At 38.7% G+C, this 12,468-nt stretch overlaps 1 protein-coding gene across 3 annotated transcripts in view; it reads right to left on the reverse strand.

Annotated features, from left to right (window-relative positions):
* Positions 1 to 974: 974 nt before the first annotated feature.
* Positions 975 to 12,468, reverse strand: part of EDIL3 (EGF like repeats and discoidin domains 3) — a 231,626-nt gene continuing 220,132 nt past the window's right edge. For all 3 annotated transcript variants that reach the window (XM_063421632.1, XM_063421633.1, XM_063421631.1), the window contains one exon: positions 975 to 4,823. In XM_063421632.1, the coding sequence (XP_063277702.1) occupies positions 4,674 to 4,823 (150 nt within the window). In that variant the 3' untranslated portion in view covers positions 975 to 4,673. The remainder of the gene's footprint in view (positions 4,824 to 12,468) is intronic.

The raw sequence follows: 12,468 nt of genomic DNA on the forward strand, positions 1-12,468 counted from the left end.
ATTTATGACAGAGGTGCTAATATTCAGCCTTTATTCTCCAAAAGTAATCCTCTTCTTGTGTGCAGCATTGTATTCTCATTTTGTTGACTGGTAGAGATATATAATAAGGGAAAATTGCAATTTTGTGACTTTTCTGCTGAAAGACAACATACTATACTGAGTGTTGAGTGTTCAGACTGCATGTTGGGCAGACATTATCACAGTGTATGCTTGTGGATAGTTTTTGTCTCTAGAAGATGATTTTTGGAGAAAGGATACAAGCTGAAACCATTATAAAACAAATGGAAGTGTATTTACAGGCTCATCTAAGGTTAAACCACAGAAGCTTCATCTCTCTTCAGTAAACAGAATATTTTTATATAATTTTTTAAAATTGTTTGTGAGTGGATGGCTTTTCCATGTGCTATTTTAATCTTTAAACTTCTTCAGAAATTGAAATTATAGAGTTAAGTAATATAAGAAACCTTGGCAAGCTGGCTGCACAGCAAATAAAAAAGAAAAGGGATAACGGTGTGAACAAATACCAGCTCTGCTGTGGCATCTCATAGCAGGTCTGGGCTGCAGCCACTCCTTATCTTAGAAATTAATTTGCCTATGCAGAAATGGAGGAGAGAGGATAAGGACTGATAAATACCCCAAGAAATTTGATGAGCAGGAAATGAAATTGTCATTTTACATTTCTGATGCTCATTCAGAGAGCAGTGGGATAGGAAAAAAATTTTCTTCAGACTCCTTCAAACCTACATTTTTTTTTAAAATCTGAAAGAACAAAAGGAACACATTGAGGGAAGCACAGCACCAACTGCTGATTTTGCCAGAAACAAACTCACCTACCACAAAGACCCTGTGGATGAATCCAGGAAAATGCCACGTCATATCACCGCTCCACATTTGCCGCCAGTGAGATTAGTTGTGTCTCCTTCAAGGTGTTGCAATATAACAGCTTCAAGAAAACCACCTCATTTTTCAAAAGTTTTATTGTTAAGTTTGAAGACTAGACAAGGTCGTACTGGTTTTACATCGCTCTACATGATTTAAGTATATACAAAACCATTTGAATATCACACAGCTTGAAAGGTTGCAAAGGTTGTTTGTGTCCCAGATACTTCTGTACTTACTGACACATCAGAAGCCAGCACTGAATATTATAGTTCACATTGGTTGTATAGCAAAGATACACTCATTTAGTATCCTTAGTCTTCAAAACTTACACTTAATTTGTATGCAGCCATTCCAAAAGAGAAAGTCAACCTCAGATTCAGAGCCAGTTGAGGCAACGGGCCCTTAATGCCGATAAAAAAGGAGCCTCGTGCCAGTGCTTTATTTCCCAGGCTATAAACGTAGCACATTACCCAGCAACATAAAGGTGAAACCTGCCTACAAATACTTAACTGGTTCAGGGTGAAATTTAATTAGGAGAACACTTTTGGCCTTGTTCAATGTCATTGTTAACAATTAATACAGAAGTGAAGGATCATTTCCAAGTTTTCCTCCGTCCCCTCTTAAAGGGACATCTCCTGTCCTGCACTTCTGGTTTTTTGGGGCTGTTTGCTTTTACTGGGAGAGAACAGTTGTGTTAATTTATAACTTACCCCTTATGGCAATGGTATGCACCTAGACAACAAAATAAAGTGAAAGGAAAAAAGTTTAATTCTATCCCTTAATCTGATTCCCACCTCTTTCGTTAAATCTGAAGGATTCCACTTAAACAAAGAGCTATCAGACTGATACTGCTGACACTGGGAACCAAATTTGGTGCTGGAAATGCCATTCCAAGTAGGCTTTTTGGTGGCTGAAGAGTAATGTCATTGGAAAAACTCCCAGCATGCAGGTTGAAATGGTAAGGGCATCAGATATATGATTTTTTAATGAATTGTCATGGAGCATTATCTCAGGGTATGGAGCTATCCTTCCAGGTTGTGAAGACTGCTGCCAGCTGACAGGATATGACGGTGAAAATGCTCAACACAAAATTAATACCAAATTAAAATCACTGTGTTACATTACATGAAAACTCTATATGCAGATGAAGGGATTACAATTAACTTACTAAACCAAGAAATATTATTTCAAAAGAAAAACTGAAGTTGCAAAAGATGAATAACATGAAAAAAATCCCTAATATTAAGAACACAAACCAAATATTTTGAAAGAACATTAACACAAGTTTTTAAACGACGAAGTCTAATTTTCTGAAATGGCCTTCTGCTTTTTGGATACAGTCAGTTAGTGAAATATCTACACATTATTCTTCATATCTGTAATTGAATTCAGGGTCAACTGCTCTCCCATAATAGGAAAATCTATTTAAACCTCTTAAAAATATTATGTGTGCACACCCTAAAGAGAGAAATATTACTAGGTTGTTTTTTTTTTTTTTTTCATTTTTAACCTAAAGCCTAAATTGCAAAATATAGATAGTAGAAAATGTGGGGATAGACTTGTCCTCCAGTATTCAAATATTTTTTTCTTATTTCAAGTACCACCACAGTGATTGACTTTCTCTTTAAAATTGCTCCTTTTGCTTGAAGACCACTCCATATATACATCATTAAGGAATGCTGTTAACACAGTTACAGACAAGACAGTAACAGTCTAGTGGCTTTTGTTATGCAGCACAAAGTAAAAAATAAAGAACAAACTTAGCAGTGTTGCACAGGACCTCAACATTTCTTACACATACTTTTACCTTTACAGGACTCTTCTTTAGAAGACTTTAAATGTCTAAGCCTTATAAAATAAATACTTGTATAAATACAGATTAAGGATTAAGTAATTTTGTAGAGGCAGGGTGTTCTGTTTGCTAAAATGTGACAGTTTAAGTGACACTATCAGAAAACCGCCACCATTATATCCCCAATTCTTGTATGTAAAATTCCTGGCTGCTATTCTAGAGTCTTTCACAGTTCAATGGATAATATATATTTAGTCTGTGGTGGAGAATGTGTGATTAAATGCAGGTTTTTTTGAAATCCAAACCGTTTTATTTCCAAGGTAAACTTTGCCCTTTGCAGATTGTGGGCCAGCTAGCTGCTGGCCTGGGAAGCAGTGCCCAAGTTCATACTTCAGAATTTTGGTGAGAATGGAACAGTGACAGAAAGTATAAGTTCAGTGATATTTGCTAAAACATGCAGCTGCATCTCTCTCTCTCTTTCTCATTCTCTCTTTCTCTCCACATCAGCATGTTATGAAATGAAAAGGTTGGCAGTAATCCCAAGAGCTGTTGCTTCAGGTAACAGATAAAATGTCCTTTCACTCCCTGTCCCAGGATCTGTTCTAGACTGAGGTGCTGCTTTAACACAGTCACAGAGCACTTTACTCCAAGGGAACTTGGATTGCTTTTCAAAGGTTGGTATTATCTCAATCAGCAGGGGAAACTGAGGCACAGGGGAGAATGTCCCTCCTACTGCTCCAGTTTTCCTCCTAAAAACTACTTTTTAAACCAAAGTTGCTATCCTGCTGTGTGGGAAACATTCCTGTGGATGGGGCATGACAGGAAACAGCCTCCTTGTGGCTCACTGGTGTGTCTGAAAAGACTTTTTAGGAGCAGAGGGTGACAAGGGCCAGGCTTTGGTGTGCTCTTATGTCACCTCTTACCTTTTGGGGAGGAAAGCTGTAAATTTAGGAATAGCTTAAAAGAGAGAGGGTTTTCTGGCAGTAAGGGGGTCATTCCTTACTCCCACATTCCTCCTGTGTGTCTTTTAGCACCTGGTTCCTTCACCTGACATTTTCCTCCTCACAGGAATTCAGACTGTTTGTGAAAGCAATAATGGACTGGGCAGAGCCCACAGTCTAGGGCTGCGTGCTCACCCCTGGACAAATCATCCTGGAATGAGATTTCTGATGCACTGTGTGGGCACCCAAGATGAGACACCACAAGCACCCTGGTGCCTCATCTTAGTCTCCATGAAAAAGTGCAGAAACTTTAAGAATTCATAAACTTTGGCAAATTCATTAACTTCTTAATACACTGATTTAGTTACATACACAAACAGGTGACATCTTCCAAGAAAAAAACACCAGCAGTGTGATACTAAACAGAAAAGATGGAGGCCATCCACAGCATGCAAATTAGAGAAGGAAAATGGGGCAGTTAGGAAAACCCTCCAGGTGCGTGGACTCTGCTGTCTGAATGAAAGTGGTGAAAGGTAGCTCATTATATCACAGGTACCGTGTTTTGCAGTACCACAGAGAATTTCCCAAAATATATGTCAAAAGAACTGACAGTGTTTGATAGGCACAATTACTATAATGCAGTCATCCCCAAGTAAACTTATTGCTAAAAGCTGCAGTATCACTTTTTGCAAGTAAGATGACGGTATGATTTATGGAGAACTTGTCAGCCCAATGTTCCTGAAGCCACAAATGAGCTTTGTTACATTGTTTCTCTTCCCTTGTAAAAAGGATGCTGCTGTTTTTTTCCCTTTTCCCTCAATGCTTTTCAACTGGTGGTGAACAACTCAAAGAAGAACTAGGAGGATAATTCCACAGCAGAAGGGACAACACCAACAGATTTCAAGGGCAAAAAATTCGGATTGGATTGTTTTAAAAGGGCAGGCTTAGACCTCCTGGCGAAAGACAGCTAGCGGCCTACCATAAAAATGAGCGAGCATTGGTTCATGGAAAAACCCCACTCAGCATCCTACAAGCTTCTCCTACGGTGGGAGCGGGGCTCAGTCCTCGGCTGCGCAGCCCAGCAGCTCGGACCGCAGGGTGATGCGGCCGTACCACGACCAGGGCAGGATGCGCAGGTGCCGGGCATAGATCGGCGGCTCGATGACGTTTTTGCGGTGCGTGTCGTTGTCAAAGTTCCCCTGGAACACCTGCGGGGAAACAATGGGGCTGATTTAGTGGAAGTTCCACTGGAACACCTGCGGAGAAGCAACGGGGAGGTTTAAGGGCCGCCTGGCCCGCGGTGAAACTCCCGACGGCCCTGGATCTGTCATGAATTTTTAACATCAGGATGTACAACTTTCAGTGCTTGAACACTTTTACATTTAAACTTAAGGTTTAAATGGGCAAAGAGAAGGTTTCGATTAAGTTTTAGGAAGGAATCCTTTGCTGTGAGGATGGGGAGGCCGTTGCACAGGGTGCTCACAGGGTGCTCACAGGGTGCCCACAGGGTGCCCAGTGCCCTGGCACTGTGGCTGCCCCTGGATCCCTGGCAGTGTCCAAGGCCAGGCTGGACACTGGGGCTTGGAGCAGCCTGGGACAGTGGAAGGTGTCCCTGCCCATGGTGGGGTTGGCACTGGGTGGGCTTGAAGGTCCCTTCCAACCCAAATCTGTGATTCCATGAACCCCTGCCTCTGTTAAGACTTTGTGATCCATTCACACTCAGCCCTCAGTTCAGGTAGAGCCTTCTACTTAAAGCTTCACCCACTGTTCCACCAGTGCCACATTCTGAAAGTTACACAAAAAAAATCATTAACATTAAAAAAATTAAACTTCTTTTTACTTGGCATTTATACCATCTCAAATTAATCCCAGGAGATCCTGTTACAGTTACTGAGAAAATAACATTAATAATTAAAGCTAAGAATTTTAATTGTGTCATTTATGAACGTAGTTGGATGCAAACATATAAACCCTTGTAAAATTGATGATTATCAAGGATATTTTCTTCTCATGTCAGACAAAAGTCAGCAGATGAATTAAAGGCATCAGGCTGTGATAAAATTAAAACATCCTAGCACAGTGCAGTGCATGTTATGAACTTATTTCCACCTGTATTGGTTAACCCACACTAAAGCAAGTTATAAAAATCATATCTGCGATAAATCAGTGCCAGATTTTTCCCCTGCCAGCCACTATTTAAATTCAAAGACCACAGCACCAATTTTTGGCAAAATGATCAGATTATCTCCTTGGATTATTTTCAGATTTTATGGGAAATATTCTTTCTCTTAAAACGTCAGCCAATTCACTTCTCATTTGTGAAAACTGAATCTGATGGCTTTTTGACTTGAAATGGATGACTATCGTTTGCATCATGCAGAGAAGAATATGGACCTCCTGGAGAACTGCTTATAAGACTGAATTAATGAAGAATTACAGGTTTCCTAGAAGTTCTTGGGAAAATATCAGAGTCTGACGTCCAAGGTGGGTGATACAAGATTTTAGCCCTGATTCTGTTTCCTTTGTGACACGTTCACAAAGCTTTTTAGTCTCCATGATACACCCCTGGATTTTGGAAGCTTCTCTCCTGTGCTTTCAGGACATCAAACAAATTCTGTCCCTTCCCCAGCTGATGCTCTTTTACAAGTGATGAATTCTCCTTCTCATCTGCCAGCACAGAGGTGGGAGCATGAAAGGATGTGGGCGTTCCAATAGATGGATAAAGCAGCAGAGAAAATGATCACAGAAACATCAGTTTTGTGAGTCCAAGGAAAAGAAAAACAACCAAAATAATTTAGCACAGGGAAAATTGTTTGCTGCCCAAGTACAGTGTTGATGCGTAAATCAGCAGGAGCTTGGGCTAATAAGGTTTGCACCTCAAGTCCAGTTTCATTTGTAGCAAAAAATAATAGGCACTAAGTTCATACTCAAAATTACTATGACACCTCCCAAAACCCAAAATGCAGCTAGTAAAGCTTAAAAGTGATTTTTTTTTGTTTGATTTCTTGCACATGAATGCAAAATATCTATTGATATTTTTTTTCAGGCTAGACAAAGGAACCTTTCTACAGCCTCAGTGTTCATATCAGCACATAGATATGCAAGATAAATAAAATTATGTGATGCGAAACCAGAAACAAATAGAGCTGAAGGAGGGAGGCTTATATTATTTACTTACAGCAGGAAAGCAAGAATTAAATTTTATTTCTAACTCATGCATGATTTCATTATCACTTGAAGTCTAACTCATCTGTCTCAGAGGTTATTTTATGCAAACACAAAATACATGTTCCCTCAAAATTCAAGATCTAGTTTCAAGAAATTAACTAAATGTGCTAGATCAAAAGAAGGATTTTAAGGAAATAAATTTAAGAGAAAGTAAGGTAAGCATTATCAGTATCCACAAATGTGACCTGCATGAAGTATAACATTCTAACACAAATTTACTATTTTTTTTTCTGTAGGCCCATGGCAATTTTCTTATGGGAAAAACTATATCCTTTCCCACTCTTTATTTTCCTTTGGCCTCAATTCACTAATAGGGGCAAGGAATTTGGAAGGAGCAGAGAGGACAAAGGACAAAACATGACTTATCAGTAGAAATAACAGCTATTTCTGTATCTAAAAGTATTTTTCTTTAGCTACCTGTTGCTTTCAACAAGCAGTCAATACTAAACAAGCCACAATTAAAACCCTTGAAAAGCTGATGCCTCTCAATGACCGTTCCTCACATTTGTTTCTGCACAGTTTTATTCAGGATAGCTCTGAAAACTGCTGTAATTTTTTAAGATTTTAGAGGCTGATGTTGGAACTGCAATATCATGCTCTATGTAAAAAAAAAAAAAAAAAAAAAAAAAAAAAAAAAAAATCCCAATAATGCAATAACCCCAGGGTGATTTTTGATCAAGAAATAAAGACCAGAATGTAAATTATCAATATGTCAATGCACACCTTCATTTTCAGCTCTGGGTGAGTCAAGTCTGCTCCTGCCTCATCCCAAAACAGCAAACACAGAGAAAGAAGCAACAGGAAAGCAGCTTTTTTTGGAGTTATTAAACAGATAAGTCTCTCCAGCCTGAGAGGAGATACTGTAGATGTCTGTGAAGCCATAAGTGGCATGGGGAAAATCAATAGTAGGCAATATTGCAGCGTCTCCTCAGCAGGGCCAGGAGGGGACAGGCAATGATAGCAGGGTCGTCTGGAGCCATCCAAAGGTCACAGTTCCCCTTTCAACACATAATTAAACCGTGGCACAGCTTCCACAGCCTTTAACCACTGCTAAAGATCAGATAAATTGTGAGGGGGAAAAACAGCTGGGGCTATTAAGGACACAGATAGAGGGGAAAAAACCACCAAACCAGAGCTGGGACAGGGCACTAGGGAGAAATAATAACAACCTTACTTTTCTTGATGCCTTTTTGGGGCTACTTAAAAACAGAAGCCATAAAAATTACAAGAATAAAATACAGTTATATTTACAGAAGAGCCTTCAGGTATATTTTGGGCAGACAAATCTCCCCAGGGGCTACACCCAAAAATGGACCATGGGTCACAGGTTTTCATACTTTTACAAATTTGGTCCCTTTGCATATTTGGGATTAATCTTCCAATTACAGCTTCAGGTAATGAAGTCATTTACCCAAAGTTTGCTCCCCCCCAACTCACTTTTGTTGACATTTCTCAGGGCCTGAGACAGTGAGGTGTCCTTGATTCCCAGGCCTAGAGAGGAATTGTTCTGTCTGACCAAAATGGGAGAACAGTAACTAACACTAGGTATGGAGTTGAGAGCTATACACTAAAGAATTGCAGGATGACAAATACATGAAAAACATAAAAGATAAAATCCTAAGGCATCATTCCAATTTTCTGGTCATCTACTACAGGATGCTCCTTCCTTTAGACAGAGCTTCACCCTCCCCAAAACCAACGGCTGCCAGTTTACAAGGTGACTTTTCTTTTGTACAAGTGGGTCAAAATGCTCCTGCTTTTTGATGACCCTGTTGTAGAACACTTCAGATTTTACACTGTCTGTATCTATTTATGTCAGTCTGCATGCTCAAGAGGTGTAACTTGCTGGAATATTTTCTCAGCAGCTCTAGCCATTTTACACATACAGATCCTCCACACCCATGTGTAGCTCCTCTGTAGCTCAGTCTCTTGCAGCTGCTGTCAAAAAAAAAAAAAAAAGCCAGAAAATGCATGCTGCTGTACTTTTAAATATAACTTTATTTATTATTAGCTTTTGGAAAAAGGAGTGAAAGCCAGGAAAATAGGTACTGATATTCTCAGCTGAAAATTCTGAAATGCAAACAATTCTTGTTTATACTTGTGTCCAGCAAGCAATTTGAATGTTTTGATTTCAAATATGCAGTGAGATTTTTCAATGTAAACAAAGTGTTTTATGTCATTAGCAGAAAATCTAGGTAATGACAATGTAAGTTGATTAGAATTTTAAAAAGAAAACTGTTCTAAGACAGAATAATTTAGGAGAAATACCTGACGATTAGCAGCTTGTGGAAAGAAATGTTGTCTGCTGTACCTTAACAACAATTTTCACACTGAGCAGAATATTTTAAAAATGTTATTTCATGGAGCAGTTAATCCTGCTTATATTAGAGGAAGACTATTTTATAAAGACTATCCAGTCATGGCTCCTGTTAGAAGTTTGCTTCAGTGCAGAACATCTCAATATTTAGAAAAATAAAGATGGCACATGGATGTGTTTGTGGACATACGCATTTTTGGAGTGAATAAAAGGAGAAAAAGACAGTCTCTCAGTTACTATACATAAAGTGCATTCATATCCTATCCATGAATATCTTTACACAGCCTTTATTATTTCTCCATGTTCAGAACAGATAGAGGGAGAGAAAACTTTTTAACTTATAAAACATACTCTCACATTCTCATACCGTCTTTTTCATCTGATCTACATGTTGATAGTACAAAAAAGGGCATTTAGTCCACTGTATATGTCTCATAAGAGATTCAAAGCCAAAAAGAAATATTTTGGAGACCAACCTGCCTCCAGAAATGCTAACAGAAATTCCAAGTAAGTTGTTAATTATGAGCATTCCATCTTTTGCCCACTTTGTCTTCCCCCAGCTTTTGGTGTGGTATACGGGAGAGAGGTGTGAGCTGGAGGCACACCTGAAATGAGCATAGCTAGATCTTCACCTGACACAAGTCATGATAATTCAGCTCAAAGTAGTGGAACTCATTCATAATTTAAACCAGTGCAGATAAAAAAGTCATTTAGATTAGAAATTACAAATATTATTGCAGATAACACTGTCAAATAGTAATAATTTAAGTAATATTACTAAAAGAAAAAAATCCTTACCTGTGCCTAGTGTGTAGATTATATGTAGGAATTACATCTATCTAAATGAGATATTTTAGTAATTAAACATCATCAGGAAAAAACTTTAGCAAATCTAACAGAAAGATTTTTAACCTGAGATGATGTAACTTTTCTTTAATAAGTAGATTCCTGTCTCCTCTCACTCTGACAAGGGTCTGTACATTCAGAAATATATAAATTATAAGTAATTCATCATTTTGTGCACAAACCCAGTGCCCATTTGCATACTGGATATTGTCTACCTGCAGTTAATTGCACTTCTGATGGCTGATGATGGCTGGCAGCTCTGCAGACTGCCAGACTCCTTTAGGCTACTTTCAAATGTTCTCATCTTCCTGTAAAAAAACAGCCTCTGAAATTCCATTTGACACTGCAGCTGGCCTTGAGTTACCTACAGCAGGTTGTGCATTTTAAAAATCACATGTGGAATGTGATAAAAAAAAAAAGGTCAGATTTCCTTTGGACGTCCTCAGCTCTGGAGGAACAGTGAGCTACTGACCTCTAGTTGAGAAAAACAAGATAGCTATTAGCTCTGGTCCTGTTTCTAAAATATATTTTCTTCCTATGTGACAGCCTGCAATGTAACTTATTTTTCTTCTTGAAGGCAACAGGCAAAGCTTTCATATTTTTTCCAGGCAAGTCATCCAAACTATTTAAAATGAATGAGAAAGGCTCCATTTGCCTTTTTTTTTTTTCCTCCAAGTACCTTTTTGTCTGCACTCACAGGAATTCAGCACAGATGTGAAATGAAATGACTAGCCATTAAAATAGCAGGAGCTGTAGGAGACACTGTTCTTGGAACAGCTTTTCCATGTGAAAAAGTGCAAAACCTGAACAGCCTATTTCCTTCTCTTCTAAACCACTGTTTTGTTAAGGACTGACCCAATTTACAGGCTGTACACAGAGTGTGAGAGATGATATTTAATGTATTTATACAAATAAATAAATGAAATATCATATATTGTATACAGCATAATACAAGAGACCATAACTTTCTCCTTTGCAAATGAACTTCAAAAAATTATGAGGAGGGATAAGTGAACAGCCCCAGGAATTCAGTGAGATCTGCTGATATGTTAGGACTCATCCTGTAAACAGATGAGCAGTGAGATGCTAAGCTCCTGATGGGATTAAGTTCTCAGCTCTTGCCTAAATTATAAAGTCACAATTTCATTATAAAGTGACAATATTCACCCACAAATCATTATTACCAGCCTACCAATATCTCCATAATTTTTGTGTCTGTGACTTTAAAAGGTTTTGTTTGGTGGGGGTTTTTGTTTGTTTGTTTATTTGTTTTTTCCTTTCATCCTGTCTTTCTTTCCCTGAAATGGAGCCACCTTTTCCCTAAACATTTTTGCTGATTAAACAAGGATCACAGGATGAGTACAGGGTGACAAAATCACCTGCAGGAGAAGTAAGAAATCTATGTGTTCTATCCTTCATAGAACATATCAAGATGTTCAATTAATAAATAGAACAAATAAGGGTAAAATATGAATAATTTATGATTGCTGTTGTTGGTAGTTAAGTATCTTTTACCTCCCTTCTATATCTCCTGGAAACAGATGTAATGCTTCACAGAATTTTCACTTTGCTATGAAAACTTGGTTTCTTACAGTTTTCTTGCATTTGGGAGCAAGCCTTGTATCTCACCTTAAGATAAAAAAATGGTAGTGGATCCTGTGCAAAGGTGGTAATGTCAGACAGGACCAGTGGTGCTGTTCCTCTCTTGCTCCTCATGGATGAGGTACAACATTGCTTTTTCTCCTTGTGATCTTTGTTTAAATTTATATTTCTGTCCTAGTGCACACAGGCCAGGGTTTCTATCCAGTGGGAAAATCCCATGGGAGCACTGCATCCACCCTGTTGGATTGGTGAGGAGGGGTTTGGTGTCAAAAGGGGTTTACTGAGTGACACTCCATTCCTCTGGCTGAAGAAATTTATATATTCTCAGTCACGAAATGGATGATAGAAACTGAGAACAAATAGGTTGAAATACTCCAACCAAAACAAAAAGAAAAAAATTAAGATGATGACTCTGATGACAGAGTGGTGTATGGCAGGGGATAAGCCACCTTTCCACTTTAGAGGATATTTAAACACTGGAGCTGACTATTTATAGAATTTTCATAACAATCTGTCTCTTGGAACATATTAAATAATAATCTGATGGAGGATGGTACAGCCTTGACTGAGGTGAAGGACAAGGGAATGAATTAAGCCTTAGCTCTGAAATTTAACCATCTGCACCTACTCAAAGGTGACAGGAAGGGGCTTGGGGGTCCTTGAACCCCATTTTATGCTGAGGGCATAGGAGGGGAGAACCACAGTGCCTCTGGAGAGCAAAGGTGCATGCCCAAGTGCTGTCTCGAGACTCTTTCCAGTCGTATACCCTATAAAATTCTGCCAAGCTCTGGACTTCTGGAAAGTCAGGCTCTGTCATCAAACTTTTATCTTTTCTGGAGGTTTGTGATACAGATGAAAAA

The sequence above is a fragment of the Prinia subflava genome, chromosome Z (genome assembly GCF_021018805.1).
Source record: "Prinia subflava isolate CZ2003 ecotype Zambia chromosome Z, Cam_Psub_1.2, whole genome shotgun sequence".
Taxonomy (NCBI): domain Eukaryota; kingdom Metazoa; phylum Chordata; class Aves; order Passeriformes; family Cisticolidae; genus Prinia; species Prinia subflava.